General features: G+C 35.3%; 1 protein-coding gene across 41 annotated transcripts in view; it reads left to right on the forward strand.

Moving 5' to 3' along the window:
- Positions 1-21,533, forward strand: part of nedd4l (NEDD4 like E3 ubiquitin protein ligase) — a 74,868-nt gene that overhangs the window by 42,402 nt on the left and 10,933 nt on the right. For 8 of the 41 annotated variants that reach the window (XM_077194115.1, XM_077194103.1, XM_077194107.1 and 5 more), the window contains 9 exons: positions 531-691; positions 865-1,000; positions 1,190-1,375; positions 3,267-3,347; positions 8,135-8,191; positions 8,887-9,021; positions 10,236-10,403; positions 14,568-14,765; positions 17,250-17,327. In XM_077194115.1, coding sequence (XP_077050230.1) covers positions 531-691; positions 865-1,000; positions 1,190-1,375; positions 3,267-3,347; positions 8,135-8,191; positions 8,887-9,021; positions 10,236-10,403; positions 14,568-14,765; positions 17,250-17,327 — 1,200 coding nt within the window. Of the gene's footprint in view, positions 1-530; positions 692-864; positions 1,001-1,189; positions 1,376-3,266; positions 3,348-8,131; positions 8,192-8,886; positions 9,022-10,235; positions 10,404-14,567; positions 14,766-17,249; positions 17,328-21,533 lie in introns of all 41 variants that reach the window. The other 33 variants (XM_077194114.1, XM_077194102.1, XM_077194106.1 and 30 more) reach the window with 5 other exon arrangements.

Below are 21,533 nucleotides of genomic sequence, written 5' to 3' on the forward strand. Positions count from 1 at the left end.
GGCACATAACAGAGAGAAGGCTTGAAAATTATTTATATCTGAAGAGACGCACTTAAATGTCTCCTTTCTTGCTTTCTCTCCTGCTTTTTAGTGATTTTCAGTGGCTTTTTATCCTCTCATCCCCACAGACTACTTGGCATTTTCCATTTAAAGTATGCCATTTGGCTTGAACGGGTTGACTGTCTGGCATTTCCTTCCTTTAACTTTCTAACTTCCTGTTCTTAACTTTTATTCCCACTGTTCAGTTTTCGGTTTGGTTTTATATTTTTCTTTCTCTGCTAGTCGGTAATACAGTGTCAAAGCAACTGCAATACTAATTATAACTTGGTAGACCAGGATGTTAAGATGGAACAGGATTTTAAGATTTAAATTAAAATTATCTTATCCCTTGTCCCTAGAAATATTGTCCCTAGATTTTTTTTTGGAAAAATGTTGGTACTAAAATAATTACTTTTGTTGAACATCTGACTCTTACTTACTCTTTTGTCTCTTAACTTCTATTTCTCTGTCTCTCACTTTCTTCTTCTCAGGGCTGGGAGGTTACAGACTCCGCAGATCCAGGTTCACAGAGACCTCAGCAGCTCCTGCCTCCACTGCCTCCGGGCTGGGAAGAGAAGGTGGATAACCTGGGCCGGACCTACTTCGTTAACCATAACAACCGCACCACACAGTGGAAGAGGCCCAGTAGTGTGTATGTGACCTCTTTTGCAATTTATCAAAAAACTTTAAAAGCACATGTAAAAAACAAGCAAAAACAATAAAATACTAAAATCAACATTTTACAACATATTTCTTTGTGACGTAAAACCTTACCAGACTCTAATATGTGCGGAACAATTTTTTTTCTCCCCGTCTGTGCTTTAGGGATGTGGTTTCAGAAACGGAAAATGATAATCAATTGCGGCAGATTAACCAGGAAGCCCACAGAGTTTTCCGCTCTCGACGGCACATTAGCGAAGACCTGGAAAATGAGCAGCTGGACATCAGGGACATAGACGACGTTAGTATTTAATCTCTGAGGCTATGACTTGAGCTAAATAGCCTCATTAATTCTGCGAAATGCTTTTGCTTTTTTATTTAACCCTCATCGAGGTTAAAAATCATAAGAATAACAGATTTTTTTATTTTTACATATTTAGTGTAATTTTCTTAATAAAAACAATATTCATGCATATCCCTCCTTTTCCAGTCATGGGAACCCATATCTGAGGAAGACCCAACTTTATTGACTGACGGTCTGAACCATTCTCTGTCCGGACCCTCCTCTCTGGCGATGCCCCTCTCCAGCACTCCAGAATTCTCAGATGAGATCAGCCTTAGATTGTCTCTCGCTCCAGACACAAACGGAGAAATCCCAGGACCCAGCTCTGCTGTGGTAAAAAAAAAAAGAAAAAAGAAAAAGAATTTATATATATATATATATATATATATATATGAGTCAGTGTGTATGTATGTCTATATATATATATATGAGTCAGTGTATATATATATAAAATATATATGCTGTTATGTATTTTTTAAGGGCCAGAAAGAGAATGTCGTAAATAAATACATCTTTATATATACAGTTAGCTGGGAGAAGCTGCCTCGCGAGAAGCTGCCTCCTTGTCATTTCTGACTTATAACAAAAAACAAAACATTGTCTAAAAGCTGCTATGTGACAAGGTGCTTACTGCAAACAAGCTAAAACAAAATAAAAAAAATTATAAGCTGTCGACCCCAAAAAACGAGCTTTTAAGAACACAAAGTGGATACAGGCTGGAACGGATGGGTAAATTGTGTGTACAGTATGCACTAAAAAATACACTACGTGTCCAGTAAACATTTTGTCACTGGTAAGTCAAAAATCCAAATTTCTGTTTTATATATTTCTGAAAGCTAAGCTATCCTGTCGCCGATTACGCTCCCCTCCAGTGGATGTAGTTCTCAGAGTAATATGACACTTTGCGCTCTGTTTCGATTGCCTGGATCCACTTTTGTGTCCTTAAACGCTCATTTTTTGGGGTCGACATATTATAAAAACTTAGCTTGTTTGCTGTACACCTTGTCACATAGCAGCTTTTGGACATTGTTTTGTTTTTTGTTATAAGTCAGAAATGACAAGGAGGCAGGTTCTCGCAATGCAAAAAAGTCAATAGAGACGGTTGGATTGTTTCCCCCCAAAAAAATTTGTTATTAATGATGTTCGAACTAATAGCTGACTCTGAAGCAAATTCCACATGTGCACCTCTGTACACTCATGCTGAATCACTCAGTGAATCATTATGGAGTCAGCGCGGGGGTCTTCTGTAAACAGGAGCCACTCAGTTGGGAAAAAACTCTCTTAATGTGGCTTTGTTCACTTTGCACTGGTTTGTCTCTTTTTGGTTCTCTTTTGGACTTATATTGTGGTTTTCACAATAAAATTGTATAATACATTGCCCATTTGTTCAGACAATGTAGTCTACATGTCCAGATGAAAATGATTGATCTGTGCAGAATTAATTATGGTACACAGAGCTGAAGGTGTAGCTTTTTGTAGCTGAAAGTTCGACTGAATGTTTAATAAACGAACATGCAAGGGGCCTTGGGAAGTTGAAACGAAACATTTTTCCTCTGCTGATGCCCATCATGACATCTGCCGCAGTGCTGAATTCATCAAGCATATCAGATACATAAGCGCCAGAGGCATTACTGTATTTATACAGTCATGCATATGATGTGTTTAAAATCGCTCAATCGCTCACTCATCTACCATTAAATGCATATCGAATGGCACATGTGAGTGACACAACTTAACTCTGTGTATGAATTTGGTCATCACATCCAAAATGACAAAAAAGTACTTGAAAGCAGTGGTTGAATTTCAAATGCGACGTGACCATATATAATTAAAAAATGTTAAATTATTTATTTTCAATACATTAAATATTAAATTATTTTTTTATGTTAAATGGCATAAATGGACGCTAATTAACTTTTTGTATGTATTTAGTCACATCCTAAATGGCAAAAAACTACTTGAAAGCAGGTTATATATAAAAAAGAAATGTATATATTTGTAAATATTAAGATTGTATTTGTATTTTTAATTTTTTTTGCTGTTCAGATCACAAGCAACTGTACAAATTTGAGTGAGAAATGCCAAAGAATTAGATTTTTGCTGGCCGTATGAATTTAGGTCCTGTACCACTTAGAAAATGGCCACTCAGTAAGATATTAGATATTTATGTCTTTATTTATTTATAACCGTGTCTAATGCCTTTTAATCTCTTCTCTCACACCAGCAGAGCCATCTTTCTTCTCGGCTACGCTCCTCTAGTATGACTGATGGAGTCAGTGAACAAACTCAACCTCCCACACCAACGGTACACCTACTTTTCTCCTCCTCACCTCTCCTTCTCACTGCATGTGGTGATTTTTCTTTTTTACTCACAGTACCATACAATCTATACAATCTTTCACTCTTTTTGCATCAAATCCTGTTGTCTCTCATGAACATCTTGGTTACCTTTGGGAATGACAGTAATGTGACAGTAGGAATATTTAACACTTTAAAATGCTTTGAAGTAAACATAAAATTAAAATCAGCCCTATTTACTTCATTATTACACATTCCTGACTTAAATTTTATAATTGCAAAGAGGAAAAAAATTTTGTCTTTGCAATTTGTCATCAAAATGATAAAATAGGCTTAGACAACTCTACTTTTTAAGATGACCTCATCAGTGCCTCTTTCCCCCATCTAGTCAATCCCACATGGAAACAAATCATATCCCAACCTACAATTGTTAGAATTAGTTAAGAATAATACTGTTGACTTTAATAAACTTTGGAGCCATGACATTCCTGACACATTGAGCCTCAGTGCTCGTAAGGATCAGGTCTGACATGGAGGATTTCCTGACAATGTGTTCCATCTCTTACCAATATTATCCTCCCACTTTCTACTATATCTGTTGAATAAAATAAATAGCACACATTTTCACATTACATAATGCTTGACAGATCTTTTAAAGCACATGCACAGGTTGTTAGAAATCTTTTGAAACTTTGATTAATATATTAAATATATTATTTTTTTGAAAATAAATATATATTCATATTTCACTGATGTTTTGCATTATATAATGTAAGTGACAAAATGGTCAACATTATATAAAATGTCACCTGATTTTCACTCAGAAACGCAGCACCTGTCTTTGTGTTTGTGTAGTTTTTGTGTGCGTAATCTGTGTATGTCAAAGGATAATTTAGAGTAATTCATAGGGTATTATTAAGCTCCTAGGATTGATTTATGAAGCTATAGTGGTGATTATGATGTCATCGGATGAGTTGACGTGTTTCCATGGTGATAATGTGACTGTGGGAGTTCTTTTAATGGAACATTTGACAGTGCAGCTTTCTCAGTAATGTTTGGAAAAAAAGTGTAAAAGAGTTGTAATCAATTGTCATTGCACAGGAGCATTTCCATTTACTCATCGGTTTATTGATGGACATACACTTGTTAATGCTGATGTAGAGGAATTACCAAGCTATAACATCTTATAATGTTCCACAAACTAAGTAAAAACTTACCAATGAGAAAATTCCTGCTCAAGTCATCCTTGCGATTGAGGTTAGGGTTGATTTAACTAGTCCTTCCAATGTTTCATCATCGTTCTCGGGCTCGAATTGATGTGGTAAAATCGACTCCATCATTACTGTCTTTACAGTGTTGACAGTCGTAGAGGATTGAGGAAGCCTCTGGAGCTGAAATTCATATATGTAACAGCCGTTACAGACTGGGCTGTCTGACCAATCAGAGCAGAGTAGACCAATCACAACAGACTGGGCTGTCTGACCAATCAGAGCAGAGTAGGCACTTGGAAAGGAGGAGTTTAGAGAGAACGAATTTTAGAACAAACCGTTTCAGACTCTTTGAGAAATGAGGTGATGTGCAATGTATATTATGAGAAAATGAAAGGATTTTTTAACCTTGGATGCATGTAAACCTATTGTATTTTCGTAATGCTGCGTAATTTTCAATGCTGTAAGATGCATGGATGCACAACAAAAACAGTGTGCTGTCTTTTTAAATGATCCGCCAAATGCTGTTTTACAGCAGATAAGCCACATATGGTAAAATTAAATTACCCATGTGGATGACGTCACTGTATGAACTGCTCCCGTTTACATGAGACAGGAAACAGACGCAGACACTGGATGTTTCACTGGAAGTCCACCACATCTTTGAAGCACTTTTGCTTCATTTAAAAGACATGATTCCCAGCCTTGAGACTTATGTATTTATTTTCAGAATGTTTCCTGCCGGATGGTGTCTCGTGACACAGTCGGATGGCCCCATCAGCTACTCTGTGCAACTGTTTGAAATTAGGTTTGTGGAAGGGTTAAGAGGTTGGGTTAGTCTCTCTTAAGTGTTTAGGTGTCTATTTCATTATTGTATCGTGGCATTTAGACCAGTGCATGCTGGGAATTTCCAAGATAAGATCTGGCAGCTCGCGCAGTAACCTTGTGCTACGGATTAAGATTGGTTATTGAACCTTATAAAGGCATAAAGCAAATGTGATGCACACTCACTTTGGATTTACTTCTAAGCTTTGAATGATTTAGTTGTTTGTAGATCTTTATTTATATGAATACTAGATGTACTGACAAGGTGTTCAGAACCGCTCGACTCTGGATTTGTTTACCCATAAATTATAATTGTCATTATTAACTCATCCTCATGTCGTTCCAAACCTGCTGGTGTTTCTGTGTTACATGGAGCACAAAAAGAGATGTTTTAATGAATTTTTGTTCTGCTCTTTTTCATATAACAAAATATCATAACCTCTAAAAAAAAAAAAAAAACAGTTTTGTACCATAAAAGTAGCCCATACAACTCATGCTCTATATTCCATGTTATCTAAAGCCATATTTTAGGAAAAGCCAGAATATAAAGGCAGAATTTACACTACCTTTCAAACATTTGGGGTTAGTAAGATTGTTTGATGTTTTTGTCTCTTTTTTCTCTAAATGTCTCTTATGCTCAGCAAGGCTGCATTTATTTAGTAACAAATACTGTAATAATGTGTAATTATTACAATTTAAAATAACGGCTTTCTATTTTAATATATTTTTAACATGTAAATGCAAGGATGAATTTTCAGCATAATTACTCATAATTACAAGGCTTGTTCGACTTGAACCGGCGCTGCGCAGACCGATCGGTTGATGACATCAAAGTACCGCGAGAGCGATTCAAAAGCATAAGGAGCCGTCTGCTCTCTAATCGCTCTCGCGGTACTTTGACGTCATCAACCGATCGGTCTGTGCAGCGCCGGTTCAAGTCGAACAAGCCTACAGTCTTCAGTGTCACATGATCCTCCAGAAATCATACTAATATGCTTTTTTTGGTGCTCAAGAAACATTTCTTATATTATTATCAATGTTGAAAACTGTTGTGCTACTTAATATTTTTTGTGGAAACCGTAATAAGAGTTTTGTTTTCATGATTTTTTTATTAATAAAAGTCAAAAGAAAAGCATTTGTTTTAAATAGAAATATTTTGTAACATAATACATGTCTTTGCCTTTGCTATTGATCATTTTAAAGCATTCCTCCTGAATAAAAAGTATTTATTTCATTTTTATTAAAAAAAAACCTTCCTTACCCCCAAATTTTTGAACAGTAGTGTAAATCTGTTACAGTTATATATTGCATGGTTTTTAGATTTGTAATATAGTCAGTGTGTACTGCTTTTATGATTCTCTTGTTGCCCTTCACAATATATTTCATATTTCTCTGTAGAATTGAGTCATTCGGGTTTAAAATGAGGATGAGTAAATGATGACAGGATTTTCATTGTTGGGTCAACTGTTCCTTGAAGTGTTATATCTGATTCCCTGATTTACGTGTAAATTACTCTTATTCGTCTGGTCTAAGATTTCGCAAGGCATCTCTTAGTGCCTGGGATTATTCTGGCACTCTTAAAAGTACAAACTGTCCACCTGAATAGTTTGAATATAAAGTAGTCACATTAATCTTTTACCTCCACACTTCAACAACATTCTTGAACTTTGAACTTTGAAGGAGCATTTCCTTTACACTGGAAATAAAAAACGTTTACCTCATCCGCCTGAATCAGCTTTCAAATAGATCCCTTTTTCCGTGTTCTCTCTGCGTCGCATCTTCTTTGTTCTGACAAGAGGCCGCTGTGAAGTGCTTCTCAGAGCTGCAGATGAGGGATTTCGCTATAGTCACAGCAAATCTGTATGATATGGCGTGGGTGAGCGGTGGCATTTCCCCCACACTTTCTGTCCCTGTGTGTAAGGAGGCTGACATTTCACACCAGTGCAAATGTTCAATCATTACTTGAAAGGATGGCTAATAGGATTGTCTATTTGAAAAAAAGTGTTTTTTATTACATCCATATATAAGCAGATGGAGAGCATTTCATTGTCTGTCAGAGAAGTTGAATCTTTCAGCATTTGAAATGTACACTCAGTGTGCCAGTCGGATGTTAGTCCAGGTGGTGTTTCCTCAGTATTTTTAGAGTTGGTGAGTCAGTTTGAAATGATTATTATTATTATTATCATCATCATCATTTATTTTAGTTTCATTGTTAATGTGTGGAGTTCCCTTATAATTATACAGTATGAATTAAAGGAATGGTTCATGCAAAATAAAAATGCTGTTTATGATTTACTTTCATTTTAAGACGAAAACAAAATGTTGAAACTGTGATCATCTCTTAATTGCAAATTCTGCTTTTTTTTCTCCACAAATAAGCACCTGGGTATTTCATGCACTCTCTTATCATTCTTTAATCGAATCAAATCTCGATGTTTTCTCAAATTGAATTATTCAACAGTGATTTTCATATTAAACCCACTCCCTGAGGTTCATCTAATCACATCCCGTTTGTTATTCCACTTTTTTGGGGTTGCTGTATCTTTACGTCACACTGCAGGGCACCTCTCACAAAATCACCCCTCTCAGCTGTCCAAAATTACCTAAAATAACCAAAACCACCCTGAAATCACCCCCCTCCCCTTCTCACCGTTACACTTTCTGGCTGACCCTGTCCTTCCATTTGCCCTCATTTCCCCTCTCCCACTGGCCCAAAACGGGGCAGTTGCCCCATCTAAAAGCAGCTGTTATTGTCCAGCAGAGCTCCCAGACCCGACGAACAAGAGCACAAACGGTCACAGGCGTTGAGGACACCATGGTAATGTCCACATGTTGTACATTTGTGTTCTCCTGTCTTCTTGGTTCTTCCCCTTCTTTTTTAAATATATTTGATCATATTAACATATTTTAAACATATTTTATATATTTTTGTATTTAATTTATAATGATGGTTATTATTATTATTATTATTATTATTAATGAATATAATTACATTTATTATTACTTATATTAATTTAATTTATATTTATAAATTAATCATTTGTTTTAATTATTTAATTTAAACAATTGTTTTTTTTATTATAGGAGCTCTATTTTAAAGGTGGCACATTTCAAAAACTATTTTTCTTTTATTGTTTTATACCAGTTTTTTTATTATGTGTATGACCATAAAATTAGAGATTGTAAGGGTTTGCTTTACACCTCGACTTGTCCATCTTCACCATAAATGTAAAGTCACCCAGACATATTTATCGGATACATTTAAAATGTGTTTCTAAAAGTCATGTCACCTAGAGCGCAGTGTGTTCTTGTGTGTTTGTATCTACATTTGTGTCTGTGAAAATGTGTAAGTATTCCGGCAAAATTCCCACACTCAACATATTAAATGTTATATCAGTTCACAAGGCTTCTCATACAAATATGACCATGATATCACTGTCAGTCCTGTTACAATGTATGAATCTAAATAAGTTTTGTACACAGATCATTTGTTTTTTTCTTCACTTTGTTCAGTCTCCATCAGCCTCCTATGCCCTGACCACACCAGGCCTTCCACCAGGCTGGGAGGAACGCAAGGACCCCAAAGGACGAATGTACTATGTCAACCATAACAACCGTAGCACCACGTGGACACGGCCCATTCTGCAGGTACGCAATCTAGCGTAGCCTAGTTAAAGCTAGCAGAGGTCTATTCTTCATCAGGTGTTTTCCAGCATCATCCACTGTCAAATCTGAGTGACTTTTATACGTTCCTTATTTATGACCCATCTTTGTTTTACTGCATCAATCTCATCATTTTTTTATTGTTCTGCCTTTATCTGTTTGCATCCATGTTATTGTGTACTCATCACTTCACAATGTCTGGATGTTGTTTGTTCTAGCAAGCATTGTGTGTTCCCTTGATCTATTGCTGCTCTGGTCCCTCTTGATCTATATCTTATCGTCCTCTTCCTTGTCCTAGTAAACACATTTTTCATCCTTTGTAGGATGCTCTCCATTTTCTAACAGAACTGGTAAAATGGTTTATTTAAAGAGGACCTATTATGCCCTTGTCTTGATTTTTGTTTTTGGTGTCAACTAGAATAGATTTTCATGCTTGAATGTTTCATACACATTATTTTTCACATGTTTTACATTGATGCTGCACCTCTCTTCACAGTCTGTCAGTAACACTCTGTTTAGTTCCTGTCTCTATGGAGCCCCTCCTTCCAAAAAGAGAAGTGTGCTCTGATTGGTCGGCTGGACGAACGTGTCGTGATTGGTCAACCGTTTTGAGCGTGTTTCGGATATGACCATAACCACAAGTTTCAACACACTACTAACGGAGCTCAACCAGGCCTAATCCCTTTTATTGTGCATATGTCTTAGGCAGGAATTATTTAAATGAGGAATTATTGTGAAGTGTGCATTTCTGGAAGAAAACTCAAGACTACAATCGAGACGTTTCAGGGAGTTCTGAAACTGCTTACTGATATAGACAATATCTCCCTTTAGAATGGGCTTTGGAACTTTGTAAACGTTTTCCATGCTCAAACAGCAACATTACACACTATAGAAAGTTTAAAATGTAAAAAAAGCATAATAGGTCCTCTTTAACTGCTCTACAATCTTTTAACTTCCTTTAACTATTCCAGTCATTTATAAGCCTGACAGATCACGTTTGTCCTCATAATAAAATTAAACCTTATGGTTATTGGTCATTTTCATCATCTTAATCAGCCTTTGTTTCCTATTATATTATTTTAGACCTTGCTCTCCATTCTGGACCTTTGTAAACTTTGAATGCACTCTAGTCAGGCTCATTAGCCCATATACCGGACCTTGTTGTGGCTAGCTAGCTAACCCTTTTCTTTGCCCAACAGCACACTGAAGATGGAGCTAGTACCTCAGCTGCGGCAGCAGGGGGCGCTACAGCAGCCACACCCCCCGCTTCCACCCCTTCCTCCTCCAGCAACCATCTAATCGAACCACAAGTGCGCAGACCCCGTAGCCTCAGTTCCCCCACCGTCACCCTCTCTTCCCCAGTAGAGGTGAGAACATCCGTCAGTCCCTCTGTTCCACCCCTCACTTCCTTCTCACTTTCCCCTCCTCCAAGCTCCAGTCCATCTAGCTTATGTTTGATTCATCTCAAACAGTCTTGGGTGTTCTTAACCAATGTTTTTATACACATTTTCTGTCAAGTGTTACACAAACGTCGATAAGATTTTTAAATGTTTTTGAAAGAAGTCTCTTACGCTCACCAAGGCTGCATTTGTTTGATCAAACATACATACAAACATTGTTTTCTATTTTAGTATATTTTAAAGGTAATGTTGCTTCTGTCCCTTTTGATTAATTTTATGCATCCTGGCTGAATACAAAATATTAATTTCTTTCTAAAACACTAATTTCTCATGAAATATTTCTCTCTATTTTTACATTTGTACTTGCCATATTTTTGCTTTGCTTTTCATTGCAAACTAGCGACAAACAGTGCAGGTCATGGTGTTTGTTTAATTTGTTTCATGCACACTGTAATTTTGCCCCTCATCTTTTCACTTTGATGGCTTAATGTGAGGAATGTTTATTATATGTGTTGACATGGAGTTCTGAAGAAAAAAAAAGATTCCTTCTAGATAAACTTCTGAGGTAAAAGTTGTTTTCACAAAGCTCGAGTCTCGACAGATGTTTTCTAGTGTTTGTGCATCTTTGAATCATGTCACTGGCACAATTGAGATTCAGATTATCATTTTGGGCAGTTGATTGCCAATATTTTTGTTACATTTGGTGCTAGACAAGTGTTAATGTTGAACTTGGGTTTCACACCTGTTTTAATTCCATTATTTTCCATTGCTGTGCAGTGTAATATAATCACAATGTCCACACACAGTTGGTCGAGATAGGAAATCAGAATTACGTGCTTTGCACACTGCCACTGGCCTCTTCAGCTGAGGATAATGATTAGTCTTAGCCCTTGTATTATGCTTGGATAAGTTTTAATATGGTCTGATGTCCGAAAGCAAATTCAGTCGAGAGACAATTTCCTGACCCATTTTCTCCAGACCTTTCAATTCAAGGTAATTTAATTCATTTCGATTTACAGTAAAGGAAAAAAAGAATAATCTCGTTATTTAGCTTAGTGCCATTATCAGTCGTCATCTTGTTCTCTAACAGCTGCCAGCAAACCCTTTTTTGTTATTTGTTTGTTTTATTAAATGTTTCTGAGACTAAATGCTAAGGTAACCTTAATGCTAAGTCCAAACAGCCATACTTTCTTGAAAATGCTAATGCAGATTAAAGGGTAGTTGGGTACCTTAGGTTAAGTTAATGTCATCTACCACCCAGATATAGATATTCAATTATATTTTCCGTAGGGATGCGCCGAAATGAAAAATCTGGGCTGAAACTGAAAACGAAAATTCAGGATGCACTTGGCCGAAAACCGAAAATAAGTTAATAATCAATGAATATATTTTAAATGTATGCTAATTTATTATAAACTGTATATATTTCACTTATTTAATAATCAATACTCAAATAGCTCAAACTGAGTTGTTGGCATAAGGCTGTTTTTATCAACTTTTTAATAACAGATTTGTTTCTATTCTATTCTAAAATACAATATAAAATATATTTAAATGACAATAAACTATAACATACATGTCTCTGATTTGCCATTGTGTTCATGTTTCAGCCCTCCAAAACCATTTTGACCTCAAACCGAAAATATTTTTGGTAGCCAAAATTTCGGTGCATCCCTAATTTTTGTACATTATGAATACTGGTTTCTGATTGGTCAGTTGCTGAATTCTGATATATATATATATTGCATAGTGACTACTATGCACTTGTTTTCCTTCAAATAGGGACACATGCGATTCACACACATATACTGTCTATTCACACATGATGAGAGGATTTGTTGTAGTATTTACTGTCAGAATGGCAACTTTGCATTTTTATTAATTTATTAATGCTCCCCAGAAACTGCAAAAATTCTTTGAAGGCTTTGAATAAAGAGTAAAACATCTTGGGATGTATTTTTAATCTTGCCACAGGCATTCAGGAGTTTTCCTTATTCGTGATTAATCACAAAGTTGAATTGAGCAGCTGTTGTTTGTATCAAGTTTTGATATGCTCATCACCATTTACGTGTGTGTGGAGGGAACAGGGCTGTTTTCTACCCCCGCTTTGTGAATTCGTATCAGTTGACGCTACCTGAAACTACGGGTAGGGGCAGCTGTCCGTTTGCTTATCGTGAAACTCGCCAAAGTGTCACCATTGCCAAAAAGAAGTTTAATCTCTCAAACAGCCATGACTTCATAGTTTCCTTCTGTTCTATTGCTCTAAATCCATGTCTGACCTTAAACCTGCTGCTTATTTTGTTTTTGTTATCCATTGTTCTGAGATATATATATATATGTGTGTGTGTGTGTGTGTGTGTGTGTATGTATATATATATGTGTGTGTGTGTGTGTGTGTGTGTGTGTGTGTGTGTGTGTGTGTGTGTGTGTGTGTGTGTGTGTGTGTGTGTGTGTATGTATGTATATATATGTGTGTGTGTGTGTGTGTGTGTGTGTATGTATGTATATATATTTTTTATGGCAATATTTTTTTGTTATATTAGCAAGTATAGCCATAAAACATTATTCATGTTAGTGGGAATAGCTTTAAATAAGTAATTCTGTTGATCCTGAAAAAGTCTTGTGCTATATTTTTGCATATTAAAAATATATATTTAGTTTTGCATATTATGGAAAAAAATATTAAATTATATTAAAATTCAGTTTGATCTCTATCAGCAGTATATGTGGCCTGTTGCTGATTACCACTGGACTACTTATTTTTTTTAATGCATAAAGAATAAATTATATTATTATAAATAAAAATATATTATAATATTATATTTTAAAAAATATTATATTATATATAATGCAATAATTCTAATATAATATATAAAATAAATAAATAATATTATATTATAATCTTTTTATATATTGTAAAATGAATTCTTTTTGATGCTTCTTACATGAATCCACCCCAATAGACCACTTATACTGTTGATAAAGGCCAAATTGGTAATTTAATCCAGAAATGTCCTTTGAAAATTGCAAACAATTTTATCTGTCAAGATGGGCCTCAGCCAGAGCTAATGGTCTCCGCTGTGAAGAATGACTTTGCTAATGGAATAAACAATAGCTCTTGCAGCTAATCTGCAGATGTTGGGGATGGGGGGAATAAGTGTCTTATGTTTGCTCTCATAGTAATTATTGCTAATTACAGCCACACACTTCCATGCAAAATACATGGTAGCTAACAAAAATGCGTGGGGCTGCCTACTGTGGAAGTGATTAAAATCCCTGTGCTTCTTTCTGACTCAGCTTGTTTTATGATAATATACAACAATATATTTTAGCTGTTATATAATATATATATACAATATATATATATATGTATATATATATATATATATATATATATATATATATATATATAATGTTATATGATATGTATATATTATATAGTAAATATATGCTGTAGAAATTTTTTACTAGATGTCTGTGAAGAAGAATATAAAAGTTTCAGTAAAGTGATAAGCTTTTGAAAAAGAACATCCCATTTTAATGATTAATTGTAGTTCATGTTCTAGAGTTATGAACACTTATGGAACACAGTAATATTGCTTGTTCTCTTCTCGTTTCCTTTGCTAGTTTAGCTTTTAGAACGAAAGAATACCCAGAATTCAGTGTCAGATAAGCAAGTAGGACTAATCACATGACAGGTGGTCAATTTTCCACATCTGAAGTCAGATGATCTGTGGGATATTGGGTAAACATTTCACAAAGGTTTGAAAGTTTACAGAAATAAATATGGTTTTGTGTTTAAATATCAGTCACACAGGGCCATGCAAATTTTTATTTTAAGAGTTGAAAGGGAAACATTTGTTTTGTGGCGAAAAAAAGTGAGAGGAAGAGAAAAGAAGAGATGAAATGGAGGTGAAATCCTCTGAGTTGTGCGCTAATTAAAATTTTAGCAGGATTGAATAACAGCGTGCCGTCTCATTAACACGTTATGCATTTTCCAAATCTTTTACATTTTATGACATTCTAAGTCTTTCTTGCACAAAAAAAAATCGAATTAGTTACACAAAAAAACCTATTACCTAAAAACTAAATAACGAGTCTGATAAACGTTGACTCTGTTTCCTGTTGCAGGGAGCCAATAATGCCCAGATACGGCGAGCCGTAAAGGACACATTTTCCAACCCTCAGTCCCCCCAGCCTTCTCCCTACAGCTCACCTAAATCCCAGCATAAAGCAAACCAGAGCTTCCTGCCCCCGGGATGGGAAATGAGAATAGCGCCCAACGGACGGCCTTTCTTCATTGACCACAACAGCAGAAACACTACATGGGTAAGACAATCAATCACAAAATCTGTTGCTAGTTAGTGGGTGCGTCCAAAATCGCATGCTCTCTTGAGTGTGTACTTATTTTGAAAAAGTACTTATTTGGTGTGCGCTAAAAAAGTATGTTCTACTGTATATAGTATGAGTGTATGTAGTATGAATGTAATTCTCATTCATCATGTTGTCACTGTCATATAAAATTCCAGCGTCAGTTGCGTCGCTTCACGGCCATTCACAAATCCTCTCTTGTGGCCTTATGGGATAGTAAAGTGTCGGTCGTGTATACACTTCAGAATCTCACCAGAAGTGGGAGGTCATTCGGGTACTTTTTGTCTACTCTTTTATGAGTACTGTGAATTTGGACCTAATTCTTTTGTCACATTCTTTTTTTTGCCTACTATATAGTAGGGAAGTATGCGATTTTGGACGCAGTCACTGTTTTCTTCATGGTAAGGGCAATCCCAGAATGCATTGTGATGAGTTCTGAGGAAACAAATGCAAGTGGCCACGAGTGAAGAGAGATTAAATGTTGGTTATAAATATTTCCCAAAAAAGCTAATTAAAATGTTCTGTTCTACACAATATTTGTGTGCTATTTATTTTTGTTCCTAGTATCACGCTGTTATTTTAGTAGCATGGTAATTGCAAACTCTGTTGTAGTCATAAGTGCACTATATTTTGCACGTTTGTTGCTGGAGCCCAACAGCTCTTTAGGTTTTGGAACAGAGCTAGTTTCATTTGCTGATGTAACTCTGCTCTATGCACAGATGTGATCATCTATTTATATAACATCACTAAGCATTTGTTTACTACGATACAAATACCATCAGCAGTTTGACCTGTAGCTTGACTCATGACTGTATCCACCTGCATTGTCTGCTTGCAACTGCAGTGTTTTGAGCTTAAAAGAGTTTAATAATAATAATAATTATTATTATTATTATTATATTATTGTTTATGTTATGCAAGCATAATGAATAATGAATATTATTTTGTTCATTATTCTTATTATTATATCACTACTATACTTTCATTACTTAATGTATATAATTTAATAATAATTATATTTTGTTATTTTTTATTATATTAATTATATTATTGTTGCTGTTGTTGTTGTTATTATCCATGCATAATGAATCATGAATATTATTTTAATGAATCATATTATCATACTAAGAAAGCCCTGAACCGCAATGTAAAAAAAAGACAAAAATTCTGTAAAATAAATAAATAAATTCTAGCATTTTGAGATTAAAGTCGAAATATTTTGAGAATTAAGTCATATTATTGTACTTTCTTTACTTAATGTGTATAATTTGCAAAACATTAGTCTTCCATCAGGGTTATTTTTGTAAACTAAAACCATTTAAAAAAAAAAACTTTTTCATTACTTTAACAAAAATGAGATGTTGCCTGCAACTAGCTAAAATAAGTTTTGTTATGTTTATTTTATTTAGTTTAAGTTAAAATACTAGTAGAACTTAAAATAAATAAACTAAAACATTATTATAACTATATAGACATTCTAAAAAGAACTAATAAAAATGACAGAAACAACTAAATGATAATTTTTTAAAAATAAAATTGAAATAAAAACAGAAAATAAAATCTAATTCAAATATAAAAACTGTAATAGTATGTCAATAATCAGTCCTTAATACAAACAGCCAAGTTATTATTATTATTTTGTTATTATTATTATTATAATTATATTTAGTGGTTGCTGTTTCATCAAATGTTTAAACATTTAGATCTGATCTGGGTTTTTGTTTTTTGTTAGCCTGCGTTAAGATGCATGAAAGGCATTTGAGACACACGCACACGCACACACACACACACACACACACACACACACACACACACACACACACACACACACACACACACACACACACACACACACACACACACACACAGTTTTGCTCACAATCGCACACGTCAGTGCCCCACACAGTATCTAGAGAGAGGCCCTGGGTGATGCATGCATGATCCACTCAGGATCACTGTGCCACCTGGTGACTGGCAGAGGAACTGCCCTAATTTCCCCCAGCACAGACTCACCTTTGTCCATTTCTGTGTCAGATGTATTGCGTCCTCTATGGAGGTTCTTTGTAATTAGAAAAACTTAATAATTCATGGAAGAGAAAATCAATTTGTTTTCATTTTAAACCTGTTTTTTATGTTCACAATTGTTTAAAATAGTACGTGGTGATTTACAAAGAATGTCTTTATTCAATTATGCTAGTGTTTTTAAAATGTCCACGAGAAGACTTAAATTTCACTAGGTCTATATGTAATTACTACATAATAATCTCCCCATGGAGACATGAAAAAAAAAAAACCCAATCATTCCAAAATGACTTATTGTCTGAAGAACTGCATTTTGGCAGCAGACAGTGAATGCAATTTACTGCTAAATGAGGATAAAACCTTCTGGGAAAATCTGAGCATGTGTCAACCTCTCTCTCTTTTCTCTTTCTCTCTTTTCAGGAAGATCCACGCTTAAAGTATCCCGTTCACATGAGAACAAAAGCATCCCTAGACCCTGGTGACCTCGGCCCACTTCCTGTGAGTATAAAAGGAGTGACGTATTACCCACAATCCCGAGCTCTTTCAACAGCCTCGCCTGAAATGTGTCCTTGTTTGTGACACGGCAATGCACGATCATGAAACCAACAGCCATATCACACAAGAATCGTGAAACTAATTCAATCCGCAAAGCCAAAAATAGGATTAAGTCTAACAAAACGGCTGCAACAAATGACACAACAACAGGAATTTGGGTGCGGTGTTTCATGGATTTCTTTGTTATTAAACTACATTCTCAAGCCTATTTATTTAACACTGATGCACAGTACAATGCTACAAAAATCTGACAGTGGATTAGCTCATGTTAGATCATTTCATTTTGGTTTACCTATAATGCAACTTGTCTAAGAACATCCCTAAAGTCTGACTTCGATAAGTGCCAAAATTGCCTTTGCAATGCAATACTCGCCAGTTGGATGGTAACTTTATAAGGAACTGCAACATAATACAACTCACAATAACAGAGATATGCAAGATTCAAATCAGACACAATCAAAGCATTTACTAAGGGAAACAGCTATTGTGTAGTGAAGTTACGTTTTTTTTCCTCAACTCCATGGCTGCGTTTACACTGCAAGTCTTTAATTTACAGATCGGATCTTTTGACCATATCCGATATTTATTTATTTATTTATTTATTTATTTTGTCCTGCCTGTTTACATTCACGTTAGACAAGCTAGACTGGTATCTGATATCTTTATTTACATTAACCATCTGGGGTCGACGAACCAGCCGGCTCGTTTTGCTGTTTTTTCTTTTGCTCGTTTTTGTCATTTTTTTGTAGAGTAATACATCATTCGAAAATGTAAAGGGTCTACTTTTATTTGTGTGCTCTCACAATAACGACAAAACTTTGTGCTTTTGTAAAATAAAGAAAACAAACTCTCGTCTCACTCTCTGTGAGCTTCTTTCTGAAGCGCATCACAAAAATGAATCGAAACTCAGCGAATACTTGCCACACAGACATGAGTCTTTAGAAAGCTTAAAGAGTCTACTTTCAAATGAAGCAATTCATATAAAAAACAAATATTCTCTGTTTATGTAATCTGTATGAAACCAACGAGAGGTAATATCTTTAGCGTCCTAAAAATAATTCACGCTAAAAATGTTTCTGTTTTTGAGCAATTTACAATGTTACATGGTTAATCCTCGGGTTTTTAATGGCCTCACTAAAATTATTTACATAATTCACGTCAAGTAGCTATGATTATTTCCCAGCATGGATAAGTTAAAAGATGTCATGGATTTTTGCAGTGCAAAATCTGACTAGACAGATATAGCCCGGAAAATAACTAATTTTAGTTTGTTATTTTATCTACGGCTCATTAGACCTAGAATTCTGAAATAAAGAAACGTGGTACGTTTTTTATATATTTTTTTAATGAATTCCAATGAATTAACGAGAGAGAATTACAGCCAGCGTGCGTCTAGTGAAGCTTGTTTATTCACAAAAACAGCAAAGTTATCACCTCATTGCTTTCTATTCTCTTAACTATAAAGGGGAAAAAAGCTGAGTTTTAGTGCAAGCACATACAGTCACGCCTGCTTCAGAATACAACACTGACAAGCTATCGTTGTGGCCAAACATGTCACCCTCGCCTTGTGTTGGCTTGGAATTAAAAGGGGAATCGGATATACGTGTTTAGACGCAGGTCATATTTCCAGATATTGGATATGTATCTGATTTGAAACCACATTTGGTAGTAGTTCAGATCGGATGCGAAAAAATCTGATCTTGCGTGGATTTTTGTGTTAACACATGTGCAACAAATCCCCAATCTGTGTCAGATGTGAGTAAAAATATATATTTTTTGTGCCAGTGTAAACGCAGCCCTTGTGGCAACATACGTGAAATGTTTCTCAAATTAAGTGGATAAAAAGGGAAATATGAGAGGCAAAATTATGTTTCGTACTGCTCGTTTTTACGACAAGTCTTATTTCACCACAGAGTATGGCTTATCACAAGAAATATGCAAAAAATAAAACCGTCTAAATAGTCTCTTAAGTATTCTAAATAATAAATAATCCTGTTGATGAGACGACAAAAATATATATTTTTATTTAAAGTAATGTTTATATTTATAAATATATGAAAAAAAAAAGTTGAAATTAATTTTGAACCCTTTGAAATAATTTGTCCCTGGTGATTTTGTAGAACAAAATTATCACCAGTGAGCACTTTACTTTTTTATGCATGATGAGAATAATTTGTCTTGACGCATCTTTCGTTAAGCAAGAAAGTGTTGGTGCAATATGCATCTTGCATAATAAGATTTTGAATAAAGTGATTTTTTTTTCACCTTTGAAACACTTAGATGCCGATGTTTGGTTATCACACCTTCTCTTCTCAGCTTTTCAGTGGGAATACGTGCCAGGAACTAACCTGCAAACAGGGACTTATCTAACAAACATCTATTTTCATGCATGATTTCATGTAATATTGAAATTTCCATATGCATGTTAAAAAAATGAACATTTAATATATGCTAAAATATGCATTGCTGTGGCTTCAAAACATTGATTTTTATATCAAATATCATAACAAATATCTAAAATATACTGTTCTTTACAACTTTGTCCATCAGTTATTTTAGTAATATTTATATACTATTATAGTACTTATTAATATTTTGAATTGGCTTTTTTTTTTTTTTTTTTTTTTTTTTTTTTTTTTTAGTACTTCAGCCAAAACTACTTTCAGTTAATTGCCAAAGCAACATCACTAGTTTTCGTTTAAGGTTATCTAATATTTATTTAATTTTATTTCAGGTTTCAGTTAACAAAACCAATGCTTTCAGTTTTAGTTAACATTAACAACACTGATATATTGATTTTTCTTCTTTTTTTAAACGCTATCTAAATGATACCCTCTGCATTTACTGTAGTGCTGCTGTCTCACAAGCTGGTGGTGTGTGTGTGTGTGTGATTTCTCTCTGGTCTTTCGGTGGCGTGGGGGAACGTGATGCTGTTTGTGGCAGAATCTTCCAGAGGAGGTCGGTCCTCTCTCTGCCTGCGTGTTTACCTGCCTGCCCACCGACCTCTCCACCCCTTCCTATCATTGCTGGCATGGATGACTGTGCCTATTTTCCCCTTATGTTTTATGCCCTCTTTCACTCTTTCTGTCAGTCTTCTTTGTTAGTGTTTGCTTTTCTTGTTCGGATTTTTTTTTGTGTCTGTTTTATCAGTCCTTCCACTCTATAGAGCTCAAAATTTTGACTGCCCACATTTTAGCGGCCTTGGTTCCAGAAGTATTTTTTCAGAATATTTTTCAATACGTTTTATGCCTTGAACCAAACCAACAAGATAAATCATAATGTGTTTCAGAGTTTCATTTACTGGTTTGTAAATGCAGAAACTGCAGGAAAAGTCTGATTTATCTTACACATGGATTGAAAAACGGGGCCAAATATTGAATAAGTGGTAAATGAATTTGAAACAAAATACAGGTTTATTGGTTCGTGACCCACCAGATAAGAACCATTGCTTTCAATTGCACTGATGGTATATGCTAATGTAAAAGCCACATTCACTCTACAATTCCAGAACTCTTAGTTGGTGTTTTGAAAAAGACATTGTTGCTAAACTTACTAACCATAACCTTTAGATTTTCAAAGGAATTTTTACTTCCAGAACCCTTCTATTAAGCTCTATTTGTCCGTTTTCTATTTGTCTCTGTCATTTCTCCTGTGTACTGTTTTTCTCCATCTTTCTCTCTTTATATTTCTCTCTGCACGTATCTCTTTCTGGTTATGTTGACCCTCCATCCATCGCGTGCATCTATCCATCCATCAATACATCCATGTGCATCCATCCATCATGTGCATCCATCACCTGCATCCATCCATCTATCCATCCATCGTGTGCATCCATTGCATGCATCCATCCATCTATCCATCCATCGTGTGCATCCATTGCATGCATCCATCCATAAATCCATCTCGTGCATCCATCCATATCCATCCATTGCGTGCATCCATCCATCCATCCATCGCTCGGTTCAACCCATATCCATACATCGCGTGGTTCAACCCATATCCATCCATCGCGTGGTTCAATCCATATCCACCCATCCATCCATCGCGTGCATACATCCATATCCATCCATCGCGTGTATCCATCCATATCCTTCCATTCATCACGTCCATCCATCCATCCATCCTGTGCTTCATTCAATACCAGTTTTG

This window comes from Siphateles boraxobius, unplaced genomic scaffold (assembly GCF_051911475.1).
Source record: "Siphateles boraxobius isolate OS27281-9 unplaced genomic scaffold, OSU_SipBor_1 11, whole genome shotgun sequence".
Classification (NCBI taxonomy): Eukaryota; Metazoa; Chordata; class Actinopteri; order Cypriniformes; family Leuciscidae; genus Siphateles; species Siphateles boraxobius.